Source organism: Crocodylus siamensis, chromosome 14, assembly GCF_052110815.1.
Source record: "Crocodylus siamensis isolate JL-2025a chromosome 14, ASM5211081v1, whole genome shotgun sequence".
NCBI lineage: Eukaryota > Metazoa > Chordata > Crocodylia > Crocodylidae > Crocodylus > Crocodylus siamensis.
In genome coordinates, this window is record NC_143408.1 from 24648269 (window position 1) to 24664680 (window position 16412).

Genomic DNA, 16412 nt, shown 5'->3' on the forward strand with positions numbered 1-16412 from the left:
GCGTCAGGTGATGGATGCATCGCGCCCCTCTGACAGGCTGGCGGGAGCCGCGCTCCAGGGACCGCGGTGCAGCCGCTGCCCGCCCAGCTCCTGCCAGCCCCCCCGCCCTGGTCCGCGCCACTGCCCGGAACATTATCGCAAGCCAGTGATGCCATTTTAAGCCCCTAATCTTATTTAGGGAGAGTTAGTCATTTCTGATGAATCATCTCAGGCCTTTCGGCTAGGCGTGGGGGCTGGAAGGCCAGCCAGAGAAGCAGCGGGCAGCAGGGGATTGTCGGGCAGAGAGAGGGGCAAGGGGAAGGGTATGAACAGCCCCGGGGCACCGGGAAGGGCCACAGGGGCAAGGAGGGTGCGGAGCAGCCCCTAGCCCACCCTCACCTCCCCAGCCATGCAGCAGCTCTCCCCCACCCAAAGGCGTATCAGCGTGCACACAGGGAAACCGAGGCACAGAGTGCTGGATGCTGGCTGGCATCCTGCCTGAGAGCTGGGCATAGGGCCAGGCGTGCCAGGGTTGGTCCCTGCTCCAACCCCACCAGCCAGCGCCCCCCGGGCAGGGGCAGGGATGCTGCGTCCGTCTCCCACGGCGCTCTCCTTTTCCCCTGAGGCCTTGCATGTGGCAGCCTTGCGGGTGATGCCCAGCCCAGCTTGGCAGGGAGGTGCTGTGGAGAGGAAGGGGGCTGCCGGTGCCCCCCAGGAAGGCTGGTGGCTGGAGAGCGGAGACCTTTGCACCTGAGCGAAGCCTCAGGCTGGATAACGGGAGCCCCACCGGCCTGGGACAAGGGGGCTCCCCAGGGCAGGCAAAGACCCATGTTTCGCCTCCCAGCCCCCTCCCCACACGCCGGGCTGGCGGAGCAGGGGTGGCAGCCAGCCAGGACAGGAAGCCCGTGTCCCAGCCAGCGCGCCACTGGTGCGGATAGGTTTGTTGCGGCCTTCCAGCAGGTCTGGCCTGCCCGGGCCCCGCAGGCTGCTCGGGGCCAATTATTGCAGGCAGGGGCTCAGATGCAGGGCAAATGACCAGCAAACGGAGGGCTCTCAGCTTGGGCAGCAGCCGAGGCCTGGGCAGCGGTGCAGCTGGTGCTGCAGTCAGAGGCCGGCGGGCCCCGGGCGCCCCCCTCCCCGAGCCGGCCCGCAACAGCTGCGCGGGGCTGCAGCCGGCTCCGTGCCGCTTCCGCGAGCCGAGCAGGCCGGGGGGCAGCCCCGCGCCCTGGGCTGGCGCGGCTGGGGCAGCCGCTCCCGCTCGGGCTGTGCAGCCCGAGTCTCCCGGCACGCAGCCCTGTCGGCAGGCCGGGGGGCAGCCCCGCGCCCCGGGCTCTCCCGAGAGGCGGCTCTCCAGACACGCGCGCCCGTGCCGCGCGGGGGCGGGCGCCGCTGCACCTCTGCGGGCGCCGACGAGCGGCGCGGCCGGGTGCGCGGGCGAAGGTTTCCCCGCAGCCGGGGGGGGGCGGCCCGGCAGGAGGGCTCCGCCGCCGCGCTCTGGGCGGGAGAACGGCCTCCTGCCGCCGCCGCGGGCCCGGCTGCGGGGCCAGGGCGGTCCCTGCGGCGGCCCCGAGGCGCCGGCGCCGGGGTGCTGGAGGGCAGCCGGGGCCCCTGCGGGCTGGCTCGGGGGCCACGAGGAGCCTGGCGACAGAGCCCGCGGGGCCGGGGCCGGGGCCGGGGCAGCGGCTGGGCCCCCCCGCGGCACGTGCGCGGGGTGCGCCCGCAGCGCCGGCGGGCCGGGGGCGGGGCGGGCGCGCGGCGCCGCCCCCTGACGTCAGCCGGCGGCTCCGGCCGCCCGCTCGCCGCATTGTGCGGGCGCCGACGGACCATGGCTGCGCGCGGGCTGCGGCTCCTGCTGCCGCTCCTGCTGCCGCTCCTGCCGCCGTGCGGTGAGTGCGGGGCGCGCCCTTCCCAGCCCGGCTCCCTGCGGCGCGCCGCGGGCAGGGGCCGGGGCAGGTGCGGGCGCGCGGCGAGGCGGGGCGGGCGCTGCCGCCCCGCGCCTTTGTTGCGGGCGCGGAGCCGAGGCTGCCTGTGCCGCGCCCGCCCCGCACGCGTGCCGCCGGCGCGGGGCAGCGGGCACAGCCGCGGGGCCGGGGCCGGGGCCGGGGCCGGGCGGGCACGTCTCCAGCCGGCGGGCAGGGCCGCGAGAACGGGCGCCGTGCTCCCCGCAGCCCCGGCCCCGCTCGGGCAGCCGGCCGCGGCGTCAATGCCCGCATTGTGCGCCCCGGGGCTGCGGGCGATGCCCCGCAGCGAGGCCCGCCCGGCCCGCGGCGCCCCGACAAAGGGCACGGCCTTCGCTGGCGCGGCGGCAGATGCCCGGGATGCCTGGGCTCTGAGCTCAGGCCGGAGCTGGCGTCAGCGCCGGGGCACGGGGGCAAGGCGCGGCGGGGACGGCGCGCGTCCCCGGGGCCTGGCGGCCCCTTCCCGCCCTCCCCGCTTCCTGCCGTTGCCCTCCCCGGGGCTGCGGGCCGCGCCCGTGCCACCGGCCAAGCCCCGCCTGAGCCCGTGTCGGGGGCTGCCAGGTGCGCCCTGGCACACGCGTGGCCCCCCAGCCCCGGCGGCTGCGGCAGCATGGCCAGCCCCCGCGGTGGCCCTAGCTCTGCCCCTGCGCCCGCGGCCCTGGCACGGCTCCTGGGGTGCGTCCGTCCACCCAGCCGGGTGCCGGGAGCGTGGCGCCCCGCGGCTCCCCGCCGTGCCGCCCTGTCTACGGTTTGGCTCCGGTGCCTGCCCCGTCCCCAGCCGCCGTCGGGGGATCAGTGCACGCTCCATCTCCGCTGGCCTGGAGCGGGGCCAGGGGCTCCATTACTGCAGCTGCCTGCGTCTCCGGCGCTGCCCGGGCGGGCTGTGCTGCGCCTCCTTGTCCTTGCCGGGCAGACCAATCCGGGGCACGTGCCCAAGGTCACGCAGGGCATCCGTCAGTGGCAGAGCGAGGCGCGGCACCCAGGACTCCCCCGGCACTGGACAGGCCGTGGCACCACCTCCGTGGGGTGGGGGGTGGGACGTCTGCCCGGCTCATGGCCAGTTGTGATGGGTGGATCTGTGTGGCCTTGGCATCGCTGGCAGGGTTATGCTGGGGGAGGTGGGGAAGGGCAGCTGGGTGCACTCAGGGTCTGGCAGTGCCACGGGGCATCCCCCGGGGCGGGGGTGGGGGTACTGGGTGCCTGGAGGGTGCATCTGTGCCCGCTGCTGGTGCCCCTGCCTGGCTGCAGCGATCCTGCGCCTCCCAGGCCTGCGGCGGGCACGCAGCCTGCCCCCCACCGGTGCCTTCAACCCCTGCCCTCCTCCGCTGTGTCCCACAGGGTATGCTAGCAAGGTGGAGGTGTCCATGCCCAAGGTGGTGGAGGTGGACCTGGGCGACACGGCCATGCTCCCCTGCAGATTCCCGGACAGCAACATCACCTACGTCCACTGGTCTTACGTGAGCACCGGGCAGGGCACCGGGGGCACTGACAGAGGGGGCACTGGTGGGCTAGGAAGGGGCAGCGATGGGAGCATGAGACTCCCTGGGCTGGGGGGCACGGGCCTGGCACCGCCGGCCTTGCCCCCTGAGGTCGGGGCCGTGTTGGTCCCCAGCCTGCGGCCACTGGGCAGAGCTGGCGGTGACGGCAGGGCTGTCTCTCGTGGCAGATCACCCGCGCCGGCCGCACCAAGGTCCACTCCTGGGTGCAGGGCAAGGTGTTCACGGAGGACCCTCCCTACGTGGGCCGTGTGAGCATGGATGACGCCTTCACCCTGGCCATCACCCAAACCACGCTGCAGGATGCCCGTATCTTTGTGTGCCAGGTCGGGGCGGGCAGCCTGGGCGTGGGCGAGAACCGCACCGAGCTCCGCGTCTACAGTGAGTGGCTCTGGGGCCGGCTGGAGGGAGGAGAGCGGGGGCGGGGGCAAGCAGGGGGGTTTGGCTTTCCCTTCCCCAGCACTCACCGCCGCCGGGCACCCGCTCTCTTCCAGAGGCCCCGGAGCCTCCTGAAATCCGGGCGAATGAAGGCGGCATCTCTGTGGGCAGCAGTGAGAGCCAAGAGGTGAGCGGGCGGGGTGGGAGCTGGGCTGGGCCAAAGCCAGGGAGAGAGCTTGGCGGGGCGGGGGCACTGCTGGGGGAAGATCGCAACCTCTGGGGGTGCCAGGGGAGGGGGCTGCCCAGTGCTGTGTTTGCGGCTGCAGATCGCCGAGTGCATCGTCCGCAACAGCTTCCCAGGGCCCAATATCACGTGGCTGAAGGACGGGCACCGCCTGCACCAGGAGGACGACAGTGAGTGCTGGGCATTGGGGGCTGCCCCGGGGAACATGGGGGGCAGGAGCTGGGCAGCACCGGCACCGAGCGCTGTGCCTGGCATCAGCAGCGGGGGCCAGGTCCAGCGAGGAGTGGGATGTGCGGACCATGCTGAGCACTGCAGTGAGGAAGTTCGCAGCCATCCTGCCTGGGGGTCTGTGCTCTGAGCTGGGGCTTGGGGAGGTGGGGCACGGGGGTCTCAGGGGCTGTAGCAAGCAGCTGCCCCATGCCCCACGCTCACCCTGCCCCCATCCCGACAGAGGTGAAAGTCATGGACACGCGGACGCAGGAGGCCAGTGGGCTCTTCACCGCCAGAAGCCGGCTCTTTGCCTTCGTCACCCGCCAGGACCGCCATGCCTACTTCCAGTGCCAGGCCCACTACCTCCTCTCCGGGGGTGAACGCCAGGCCCAGTCGCCCAAGGTCCAAGTCCACGTCTTTTGTGAGTTGGGGGCTGTTTGGGGCGGGCACGGGGCAGAGCTGGGCTGGGGGCACGGGGCAGGGAGGGAGCTGGGCAGGGTACAGCAGGCAGCAGTGGTGGAGCCACGTGGCAGTGCTACGCCGGCAGCACGGTCCCCGTGCCCCAGCTCTGGGCAGCTGTCTGCGACCTCCCCCCCGGCTCTGCTGGGGTACCACGGCTTGCAGAGCCCACTGAGAAGGGGCCCCTCCTGTCTCCTGTGCCCCCCAGACCCCACGGAGAACGTGAGCCTGGCCATCAGCGCCCCGCGCCCGCAGGTGAAGGAGGGCGACCACGTCGCGCTGCGCTGCCAGGGTGACGGGAACCCCCCACCCGAATACACCTTCTTCCGAGTGCAGGTGGGTGCAGGCGGGTAGGGGTTCGGTGGGGTTGGATGGGGCTGGGGGAGGGCTCTGGGCTGCCTGACCAGGCCGTGGCTTCTGCCGTGCCCCAGAACAACACCGCGACGGGGGAGGAGGAGGAGCAGGAGCTGCCGGGCAAGGTAGACAAAGGTGTGCTGAGCCTGGGCAAGGTGCACAAGGAGGACAGTGGCCGCTACCGCTGCAAGGGCCTGGACCTGGAGACCATGGAGACCTTGACAGCCAACGCCGAGCTCGTCGTGAACTGTAAGGAGTGCACTGGCCCGGCTCCCTCGAGCCAGGACCCGGCTGGGGGTGATGGCTGAGGACAGCCCCTCCAGGACACTGCCCAGAGTCCAGGGCCTGACCACTCGTGCTCTCCCCACAGATATCGAGGGGCTGAAGGTGATGAAGGAGTCGTCTGAGCCAGTGTCGGAGGGGGACAACCTCACCCTGACCTGCGAGGCGCGAGGCTCCCGGCCTCTGGCCTTCCACTGGCACAAGGACAAGGCGAGGCCCCTTCCTGCGCCCTCCCCGTGGCTGGGGGCTCCCCTGGGGGGCGGGGGTAGGGCACCGCAGCCCCCGCCCCGTGCTAGCCTGCCCCTGTCCCCCTCTGCAGAAGGGGAAAGCGCTGGGCTCCAGGCAGCAGCTGCAGCTCAGCAACATCACGCGGGAGGCTGCGGGCAACTACATCTGCGAGGTCACCATGCCCGGCGTGCAGGGGCTGTCCCGCAACAAGCAGGTGCTCGTCGTGGTTCACGGTAAGGGCCCGACTCGCCCTAGGCTCTGCCGGGCACGGAGCCAGGCTGCTCGTGCTGCCCTGCCGGGCCGGGAGGAAAAAAAGCAGAGGGGCGGATGCCGCGGCATCGGTACTCCCTTCTTGGTGACGGCCACATCGGGCACCAGTCCTCTGCCACCTGACCCGCTCCATCCCCCTGCAGGAAAGCCGCAGGTGAGCGTGGAGGAGCCAGGGGTGCCCGTGCAGGAGAATGAGCTGGTGACCCTGACATGCACAGCCTTGGCGCAACCTGAGCCCTCCATCACCTGGAGCGCCAACGGGACGGTGAGGCCTGGCGCGGGGACGGGACAGGGACCTCTCCCGTGCTGGGGACGTGGCCCAGCTGGGGCCACGTGCATGCCCCTCACTCTTGCTGTGCCCCCTTGCAGGTGCAAAACCACACGGAGAACTACAGCGTGGTCAGCAACCTGACGGTGCAGGTCACCAGCAAACTGCTGCGCTCGGGCGTCACCTGCACGGCCACCAACTACCTGGGCATGGCCACGCGCCACATCCAGCTGGAGCGCAGTGAGTGGACCGATGTGGGCCTTGGGGCTCCCCGCACCCTGCTCTCACTGTTTCTTCAAAGCAAAGGCAGTGACTTTCTCCATTGGGTTTACGTCGAAGTAGCCAGACCCGCTCAGCGAGAGGCGGGAGCCTGTGGCTGCAGCAGAGCTGGTCCTGCTCTCGGGAGCACCGGGGTCCCCTGCCAAAAGCTCCCGTCCATCCTCCAGCCCTGCCATGGGGATTAGTTACCCAGCTGCTGCATGCAGTGGCCTCAGGACCCCGCAAAGGCCAAGGGCCGACAGCCCCGGCCCCCGCACACCAACCGGCTCGGCTGCCCTTGCTGGGCACGCTGCCGTCTGCTCAGAAACAGCCTCGGCGCCGAGTCTCGCTGGACCCTCCACAAGGACTCGGCTGTGGGGCCCTCGGGCTGCACCCACGTCCCACTTCCTCGGTCGAAGGACGCGCCGCAGCCCTGGCACCGTGCTTGCGTGCGCGGCTATGTGCATCCCCCCTCACCCTGGGGAGGGCATTTTGCTCAACCCTCGTGGCTGCACTGCAGCGTTTTCTCCAGGCCACAGTCTCTTGGCACCCATCTGCCACCTCTCTGAGCTTGCGCCTTGTCTCGTTACAGGGATGACACCAACAATGCCAACAACAACAACGCCCACGGGCAATGCGACCGGTAAGTGCTGCCCCCGCCGTCGTGGCCCCAGAAACCAGCGCTCCTCCCCGGAGGGAGGGGAGGGGAGGGGAGGAAGGGGTGCCCCTACAGTGGTCCCCAGGGGGGCAGGGAGGGAACAGCACGGCAGGTGCCACGGGCTCAGCTCTTTCCTGGGCTCAGCTCGCTCTCTCCATCCTTTAACGCTGGCCCAGTGGAGACCATCAAGAAAGGTCAGTGACTGGATGCACCGCTGGCTCCTGCTGCTTCCCTGCAAGCCCCTTCCGCTCCCCTGCTCCTCCACCACGGGGCCCAGTCCCCCCCTCTGCCTGGGGCAGGGTCTTGTCTTCGGCAGCCCCCCGCCGCAGGCCCTTCTCGGTCTCTGCTGTGAGCACCCAGAGCCAGCGGGAGGCCGGGATCGGCACTCGGGCAGCGCTGGGGGTGCACACTGCCCAGCTCCCCTCCTGTGTCCTGTCGGTCCCTGGCGGGACCCCTAGCCCCAGCTTTGGGGCCCAGGAGCTCCTGCCCCACGCCAGGTGATGAGAGCTGGGGCTGGGAGCATCATGGAGCAGGGCTTACCATCAGGTTCCTGCACCCCAGGCCACGTCCTAGTCGCAGCGGGGGTTGCAGCCCCAGACAGTGGGTTAAGGACGGGGGGAAGTACCTTCGGCAAGAAGATGAGATGGATGCACCCTCAGCAAGTCTGCAGATGATGACAAGCTGAGGGGAGTAGTAGATGCACAGGACGGCAGGGCTAGGATTGAGAGAGACCTTGACAGATTGGAGGATTGGGCCAAAAGAGATCTCATGAGGTTCAACAAGGACAAGTGCAAAGTCCTGCACTTAGGATGGAGCAGTCCCCTGCACCAGGACAGGCTGGGGGCCGACTGGTTGGGCAGCAGCTCTGCAGAAAAGGACCTGGGGGTGACCGTGGACAATGAGCTGAACAGGAGCCAGCGGTGTGCCCTTGTTGCAAAGGAGGCTAATGGCAGCCTGGGCTGCATCGGTAGGAGCGTTGCCAGTAGGTTACAGGCAGTGATTCTTCCCCTCTCGTCAGCACTGGTGAGGCCACATCTGGAGTCCTGTGTTCAGTTTTGGGCCCCCACTACAGAAAGGACGTGGACAAACGATTTGGGGGCTGGGTACATGACTTGTGAGGAGAGGCTGAGGGAACTGGGCTTCTTTAGTCTGCAGAAGGGAAGACCGAGGGGGGACTGAATAGCAGCCTGCAACTCCCTGCAAGGTGGGCCCGAAGAGGATGGAGCTGGGCTGTCCTCAGTGGGGGCAGATGGCAGGACAAGGAGCAATGGGCTCTCGTTGCAGCAAGGGGAGTTGAGGTTGGATATTAGGAAAAACGTTTTCATTAGGGGCGTGGTGAAGCACTGGGACAGGCTTCCCAGAGCGTTGGCGCAGTCTCCATCCTTAGAAGTTTTTAAAGACCCGGCTAGACAAAGCCTTGGCTGGATGATGTAGCTGGGGCTGGTCCTGCTTGGAGCAGGGGTTGGACTGGATGTGACCTCCCGAGGTCCCTTCCCACCCTCGTGCTGTATGATCCTAAGTCCCCGCAGCCGCTGGTCAGACCTGACTTCGGTCTTTGCAGCTCCTAAGCCCCCAACAGCATCTCTCCCCTCTTCTCCCCTCAGTTCCTTCAGCCTCGGGCCCAGGCGCCTTTGCTCCCCCGACGCAGTTCTCTGTGCTCATGCCCACTGGCTGCTTGGGGCCGCGGGCAGGGTCGGTTAGGTCCACGTGGGTCTGAGAGCACGGGCATGCAAACAGCGTACCCCCTGGGAAAGCAGGGAGCCAGGGCCGAGCCAGGCACGTACCCCGGAGCTCCATAATGCCGAATGCTAGGCCGGCTCGCCCAGGCACGTGCTGCTGCGGCCCAGGTGGAGCTCAGCCGCACTGGGAGGGCCCCAGCTGCCCCGGGGGTCCTCTGTCCCGTAACTACCCCCTCTCGTCAGCAGAGCAGAAGCCCCAGGAGAGCAAGGGCGTGATCATCGTGGCCGTCATCGTGTGCATCCTGGTGCTGGCCGTGCTGGGCGCCGTCCTCTACTTCCTGCACAAGAAGGGCAAGATCCCGTGCGGCCGCACCGGGAAGCAGGACATGTAAGCACCGCCCTGCCCCTCCCCACCCGCACCCCAGGGCTTGGCTCGCGGCGCACCCACCATCCACGCTGCCCATCTCATTGCATTCGCCCGCGCGCTTCCCTGCCCCAGCCGCCCTCAGCAGCGCTAGGCGGCTTCGGGGCTGGGACCAAGAGCGTCCGGCTGCAGGGAGCTCAGGGAAGAGAGCCCCCAGCACGGGACCTGCCCCGCTGCCTCCAGCTCCTGCCGGCGGGGCAGTGCCCCGGTCCTGCACGGCGTCCCGGGACGGACCAGAGCAGCTGAGCGCTCTTCCTGAACCGGCTGATCCCCAGCCCCAGCCGCTCTCCTGTGCCCGCAGCCCCCCGCAGGGAGGAGCCCGGGGGCCTGGCCCCTCGCTGCACCGCCTGCCGGTGCTGGCATCTGTCCACTATGTCTCAAAGCTGTCCCCTCCCTCCCCCTCCCCCCCAGCACCAAGCCTGATGCCCGTAAAGACGAGGTTGTAGTTGAAGTTAAGTCAGATAAGCTTCCTGAAGAGGCGGGGCTGCTGCAGGCCACCAACGGCGACCAGAAACCTGCTGGGGACCAGGTAGGCCTGAACGCCGCACGCGTGCCCGCCGGCCGCCTGGCAGCCTCTTCTCACCACCTCCCCGTGCATGGGCCGGCGTGCGCTGCGCTAGCGCCGGGGCGCGGGGACGCCGGGCTCGGGCACAGCCCCAGGCACCGGCTTAGGGAGTCAGCGCAGCCGCTGGGTTTCCACCTGCAGTGCGCTACCCCGTCTCTCGGCCCGCGTGCGCAGCTGCCCAGGCGCCCTGCCCCGGCCTTGCAGGGCTGACCCCCGCCAGGATCGTCCCCCTGGGCTGTCCCAGCTGCGGCTGGGGGACCTGGGGTGGGCCCGGTACCCCGCCTTCCCCCCTCCCGCAGCAGCGTCACGCAGCCGCGCTCTGCCGCGTGGATGCCAGGGACCGGCGTACTGCTCGGGCTGGTACCCGGGGTCACCAGCGCTGGCACGCTGCTCCCCGTAGCGGTAGCGCAGGGCTGCAGGGCACGTGCTCGGTCTGTCCCCTTCCTTTTGTTCGCTCTTCCAGCCCCTTCCCTCTCCTCGTGTTGCCACGGGGGGTGGTCCCAGGATGGGGCGGGGGGTCACTGCAGTCTCCCAGCGAGTCCGTGGCGAGGCAGGCGGCCTGCTGGGCCTACGCACGCTCTCACGCTCTTGCTCCACGCAGCAGCTGCCCCATCCAAGCCTGCCCCATGCGCCTTGCCGCACGCTTCCCAGCCGCTGCAGGGCCCCTGCCAGCGCGCTCCCGGCCAGACGGGGCCCGCACTGCTTGGGGGCAGGGGGCGGCTAGAGGGGAGCGTGCGCCCGGCCCTGCCACGCTCCGCCACGCCGCGATACCCGCCTGGTACCGCTCGTACATGCTGCGAAGCCCGTCTGTGCCGGGGGCCCTGCGATGGCCGGTCGCGGCTGCGCCCTGCTAACCTCCGTTTCTTTCTGATGGATCCAAGGGCGAGAAATACATCGATCTGAGACACTAGGGAGGCAGCTGCCAAGTGCTTTCCCCTCCAGACTTCCCCTGCTCCTGGATCGCCGCCTCCCACCCCTGCTTCAGCCCCCCGGGAGCGTGGCCAGAGCCCGACGCATCCCAGCGCCCAGACTGCCCCGCAGGGACGAGCCCTCACTGCTCCGGCCGAGGATTTCACCGATGGCAGAAGAGCCGCAGCGCACCTGGACTCGCTCACCCCTCGGGTGGCCAAAGATGGCCCCGCTGGCCTGAGGGGGGAGCACCTAATGCCCAGCACGGTTGTGGGGAAGGAGTAGATGCCTTTCACCCACCGCTTGCAGTAGGTGAGCCCCCCTCACCCCTTCGGGCAAGCTCAGAGCGGAGGGGCTGCTTTGCCAGTGGAAGGCCCTCAGCAAGACGAGCAGCCCCCTCTCAGCAGGCTCAGGTCGGTCCCTGGAGCTCGGATGCAGGGCGGATCATGCCCGAAGCGCGAGTTCCCGCGGCGCTCCCTCCGACTGCGCTCGTCCCGTCAGGCTCAGGCGCGCAGCGCAGGGGTGGGTTCCCCGTCCCCGCCTGCCCCAGCGATCCCCTTGACAGCAGAGCTGACAGGACACGGGCGGGAGCTCGGGGCCATCTCACGCACGGAGGCTTCGGGAGCGGTCGGGTGAAACGATGCTTGAGCACAAAGCAACGGCTGCTGGTCCCGCCGCAGCACTGCTGGGCTGAGAGGCTGGCCCCTCTCCCTGCAGCCTCGGGGGCGCGCGGGGGCTGGCCGAGGCAGCTGGGTCTGAAATCGAGGAGGTGCGTGGTTCCTTGAAGTCCCCTAGTGCTTCTTACAGGGCTCCAAGGGGCTTTTGTTCTTAACATCCGTCCCTGGGTAGAGCTCTCGTCGCAGGCCCGCTGTCTGACCAGGCGGATGGGGGCCCACACGTGGCTAAGAGAGGAAACCGGCCGACCCGAGCTCCTTCCCGAAACCCTGAACTGGTGCTACATAACCCTGGTACCAAACACAGCCAACCCGCCGCCTTAACATATACCGCCGTGGCTTCAGGTGCCCAGTAGCTCCCCGGGAGAGCGTGCCAGGGCCAGACCCCTCCTCCCCTGCCCGTCCCAGGGGGTGAGCCCCTCACTTTCCCATCCCTAGAGCAGTGAACCGAGTTGTAGGACTCCTCGAAGCACACCCCTGTCTGCTGCTCCCCGGCAGTGCCTTCCCCAGCCTCCACCACTTCAGCAAACAGCCTTACTGTAACACTGGGCAAGCGTGCACTGCTCCTGTCCTAAGCACCCGCTCCCCTCCGTGGCTAGCGGGACCCTCCACCGGCGCAGAGACAACCAGCCCCTGCCCGAAAGGGTGCACTGTACTCATGAGCTAGCCCCGTCCGGGACGCAGCAGCAGCTTTGGTTTATATATATATTTTTGTTGGGTCATGTGTAAATTTAAGAGTTTGTTTGATATTTGCAGGGGTTTTTTTTTTTATATCTGTGAAAATAAAGAGCCTAACGACTTCCAGGGCTGCCGGCACTGTGGTGTCTTTAGCGGGGGTGAGCGGGACGGTGGGCAGGAGCATATTGGGCAGCTTGGCGGAAAGGCATGTGGTGTCATCTAGCTGTGGTCGTGGTCCCGTGCCAGCGCCCCCAGCACGGGACGTCCGCTCTGGTTTCCCACCACATAACTGTGGTTGAGGACCTGTAAGGGCTCTGCAGCTGCTGGACAAGCAGCAGGGGAGCGAGTGTTTTAAGGGAGGGCTTGCGAACAGCCACCCCGCTCACTGCAGAGGGTCACAAGCGTCACCTGCCACCGAGCCTCTAGCTACAGGCATCCCGCAAGGATGATGTCCCTTGCATGCCTGCTTCCCAGACTGCCAGCGGCCAAAGACCCCTTCCAGCATCTTCTCCACCAGTGGCTTGTCCTCCAGTGGACGGCTGAATAGGAGAGATCTCTCCTGCCAGAGCTCGTCTAGGCTGGTACTCTGCTTCAGCGGCACGGACATATTCAGAGCTGCTCGCCATACGTAGCAACATGCGCCCAAGCTGCGAGTCTGTCAGTCCCAGATTAGGCCTTATCAGCCATCTTCGGCCCCACAGATGAGACGATCATCTTCGCCTGCGAGAGCTTGCTGATGTTGATGATGGTATCTGGGAGCAGCTATGCCTCGTGTGGACCCCTCACACTGGCCTGGATGTGCTTATAGGCCGTGGCAGCACGGAGGAGCTGGCTCGGAGCATCGCCAGGGCAGTCGGGCTCCCAAGGGCTAGTGGCAGGGGCTCCGGGGCAGACGGAGAGCCAAGCCGGGGTTGATTCCTGCTTTCACTCTGCCCCCCATCCTGTGCGACTCCAGGTCCCCTACTCCCCCTTTCCTTACCCTCCTTGGTGAAGACACTGGGAGACTGCCACTGCAACAGCACTGCCACCACTAAGTACTGGGCATCAAAATATCAAATGGAGGGAGGGCAATGGGGGCAAAGGGTTCCCTGTATGGGCCAGTAAACCACTGTGCATGCTTCCTTTGTGAGTACCAAATATCGGCTCAACCATTAGCACCACAAGCCCCAGCTGCAGGACCACTTCAGGATGGAGACAGTGGTCGTGTGCCCACGACCCACGTTGTGTGGCTGCCGGTGTTTCCAGAGAGGGAGAAGCCTGACTTGACTTTCAGACCAACTACAAAGCAGCTCGGGGTACGTAACGAAGGTTGAGCTCGCATCGCCGCGTAGCGCACCCGTTCATGCCTGGGCAGCTGCCTCGTTCAGTCCCCTTGTGTCTCTCTTTCTCCCTTCATTTATTCATCCCGTCCGCATGTTTAACAGCCGCTCGGAGAGAGGAAACAATAATCCTGAGTCTACAATGGGAGCTTGTGACTCTCACTGTCTTAATGGGCTGCTCTTTGGACCCCTTACAGTTCAGCTGTAACGCTGCGTGTGGCAGAGCCGTGGCTGCGGGGGGGTTGCACGCTGGATGCCCCCAGCACGGTTCCCCGGGCAGGCTTCTCTGCAGGTGCAGGACAAGGTAGCACCAGGAGAGCTATCGTGTCAGAGAAGAATTCAGCAAAGAAAAATTCCTTCTAAGCTGCGAAACCCTGAGCCTGGCAGAGAGCCGACAGTTTGCAGCATCTTCACTTTGAATGTCACTTGGGGGCTGGGATGCACGGGAAACTGGGCTAATGAACTGAATCCAACCTTATTTGCCTTTCCTTTTTAGAACCGGTGTCCATGTGAGCCTCTGGCGGATGGGGAACTGCAGGATGAATGGACATGTGCTGAGGTGCATGTGCGTGTGCATGCGTGTGCGGTAGCTGGGTCCTAGGATTCGTGGAGACTGCATGGACACGGAGGTATTGATCATGCTGTTCCTAGCTGCCTGGGTCTCTGGCAGGGATGGGGATGGAGGTTTCTTCTCTCTGTTGCATTTCCCAGCGTGCGATGCTTTTCTCTCCCGGTGTTTTGCAGGGTAGCGGGCCCCCTGGCAGGCATGGCATGTGCTTGCCCTCGCTGCTGACAGTCCGTGATGGAAGTGGCCAGCACCAACGGCTTCCAGTGGAAAACCCTGGTGCCTCTTCCCAGTGGCTGGTGGTGATCGGCGGGGTGATGCCCCTGAAGATTGTGGAGACGTACCCCATCAAGGAGGGCAAGTGGCAGAAGAGGGACTCCTTGAGGGAAGCAGCAACAGGCATCTTGGTGACCATGAAAGGCAAGGAGATTTGTTTGCTACTTGCAGGCCTGTGGCTGGCGGGAGGTCCCAGGTGTGGGGAGCAGGCAGGGAGACGAGGGCTGCGCAGAAGGGCTCCAGGGGCAAGGGGGGGGACTTGGAGCTGGGGTGGGGGAAGGATCCCCTTTCCCTGGGAACGTGAACTGGGCCTTGTCTGAGGCCGGAGTTGAATCAGTGGGCTGCCTTCCCTTCTGCACCATCCGTTGTGCAGGGGAGACGGACCATCAGCCCTGATCCTGCAGGAGATCCCTGACTGAAGCCACTGGGCACAGAGGAACCCTGCGGCTCCCCCACTCCCCAGCTCTCGCGGTGGGCAGCAACCTCCGTTTCCCCCAGGATTATTTTTTATTTTGCCAGGCTCAAGCTTCACACAGGAGCCCAGACTTCCCCAGGGTTTGGGTTCAGGCCCATTTCTACTTCCAGCTTTCTGTACTTCAGGGAAGGCTGCTAAGAGGGGCTCGGGGGCCAGCTCTGCTTTTGGGTACAACAGGGTCAACCTGAAGTGACTCCACTTGATTTGCCCAGGGCAGGATTGGCTCCCCGAGTTAGTTCTGGTCACATTTATTTCTGAGGCCCGCTCGCCGGGTTTGCAGAGGCGCTGGACTCCACGGACGTCTGTGGGAGCGAGGAGCACCCAGCCCCTTTGCAACCCAGACTGCCAAGACCCCCTTGCTGGCTCTCACCTACTTGGCCCTGCCAGGCCCTGGCCGGCGCCGCGGGAGCGTCCCTGGGGCAGGCACAGGGTGGGCACGCCGCGGCTGCTGCACCACCTGGGTGCTGGCCCTGTGGCCATGTGCACAGGGCAGAGGGACCAGGGTGCCATGTGCCTGGGCAGCCCATGGGGTGAGGGGCGTGCTGGCCCCGGGGTGCTCCCAGGGCAGCCAGGCACTGCCTGCTGCTGCACGGGGCTGAACCTCTGCTTTCCACCGCCCCGAGCCAGGCCAGCACCACAGCCTCAATGCAGCTGGGACAGGCCCAGGTGCTGACCCCCTGCCTGGCTCTGTCAGCGCGTGGTGCTGCGCTGGGACAGGGAGCCTGGGCTGGGCCGGGCGGCTGCACGGTGCACCTGCTAGGGCTCAGGTGAGGCCACTGCACAGCGCTGAGCCTTCAACCAGGTCTGCAGCAGGGCTTCCCGGTCTGCAAGCGGGGGGGGGCACTTAGTGCCTCGGCAGGCAGGGGCAAGAGCACCCAGCACTGTGCCAGCTCCTCCCAGGGCTTGAACCCCAGGGCTCCAATTAGTGCCTAATGAGGCAGCCTTGATTGAAGGGACAGTGAGCTACTGAGGGGCCAGTGAGCGCCTCCCAGAACCTGAGCCAGGTCCTGTCTGTACCCAGGGCTCCGCTTAGTGCCTAAGCTGGAGGACAGGGACAGGGGCAGGGGTAGCCTTGGTGTGGGGTTCAAGCAGGGAGTCCTTCCCCAGTGAGAGTTAGGTCCTGGCTCCCTGCAGGAGTCCCAGGCTCTCAGAAGCAGGCCGGGCGGGGGGGCAAGGCTCACGTAGGGGGCAGACGGGGCCAAGCCACAGTAAGAGCAAGCCTCTGCCTGGGCTGAGGGGCTGGAAGTGGTGGTGCTGCAGGCCCCAGGGAGGGTATGTGGGCAGGCGGCCTTCCCTGAGTCCCCACATATCTGCGCTCTGCAGGACGCGGCTGTTCAGCAAACAGGGCACAGCCTGAGGCTGGTGCTGCCCCCAACCCCAGGTCGCACGGAGAGTCGGGGGGCTTGGGCACGGTGCTGCGAAGCACAGGCTGGGGGTCCAGACTGCCTTGTGGCTGGAGGCCTCTGAGCCCCATCTTCTCTGCACCCCCTTGGCTGGGCTCACACAGGCACTGGGACCCCGCAGCAGTCCCTGCAGCCAGAAAACACTGGTCCCCGCAGCCTGGAGGGATGAGCCGTGTGGCTTCACTTTGTTCAGGCAGCTCCCGTGGCCAGAAGCAGAGGCTGACCTCCACACCAGCGTTTCCAGACTCAAGCACGGGCGGCTGGAACAAGTGCTCTCCGGCATTGCAGACATGATGGTGCTTGGCCCGCAGTGGCTGGGCAAGCGCCGCTGGAGAAAGCGAGAGCGAAAGCCGGGTCAAACGCACAGGCCCTGCCCGAAAGAATGAGGCCTGGGCCAAGAGGC

The 16412-nt window shown here is 67.0% G+C and overlaps 1 protein-coding gene across 3 annotated transcripts; it reads left to right on the forward strand.

Annotated features, from left to right (window-relative positions):
• The first annotated feature begins 1710 nt into the window (after window positions 1-1710).
• Window positions 1711-12097, forward strand: MCAM (melanoma cell adhesion molecule). 3 transcript variants are annotated; one of them, XM_090027471.1, is made up of 16 exons: window positions 1711-1865; window positions 3276-3394; window positions 3604-3814; window positions 3928-3998; window positions 4138-4225; window positions 4507-4686; window positions 4933-5060; window positions 5156-5327; window positions 5449-5570; window positions 5680-5821; window positions 6002-6123; window positions 6228-6366; window positions 6977-7027; window positions 8965-9109; window positions 9557-9674; window positions 10592-12097. In XM_090027471.1, exons 1-16 carry the CDS (start codon window positions 1805-1807, stop codon window positions 10619-10621), a joined length of 1899 nt encoding a protein of 632 aa, XP_089883597.1. In that variant the 5' UTR covers window positions 1711-1804; the 3' UTR covers window positions 10622-12097. The 3 variants fall into 3 exon arrangements, with proteins under 3 accessions (XP_089883597.1, XP_089883599.1, XP_089883598.1); XM_090027472.1 differs by having other exon boundaries at window positions 1712-1865; window positions 8968-9109; XM_090027473.1 differs by lacking the exon at window positions 9557-9674.
• The last annotated feature ends 4315 nt before the right edge of the window (window positions 12098-16412 follow it).

What these genes read in the sequence shown, in the direction of transcription:
- MCAM (XM_090027471.1), top strand. Translation starts at nt 1,805, where the DNA reads ATGGCTGCGCGCGGGCTGCGGCTCCTGCTGCCGCTCCTGCTGCCGCTC. An exon ending in TCCACTGGCACAAGGACAAG is followed by an intron (nt 5,571 to 5,679) that starts GCGAGGCCCCTT and finishes CCCCCTCTGCAG; the next exon opens with AAGGGGAAAGCGCTGGGCTC. An exon ending in GGTGCTCGTCGTGGTTCACG is followed by an intron (nt 5,822 to 6,001) that starts GTAAGGGCCCGA and finishes ATCCCCCTGCAG; the next exon opens with GAAAGCCGCAGGTGAGCGTG.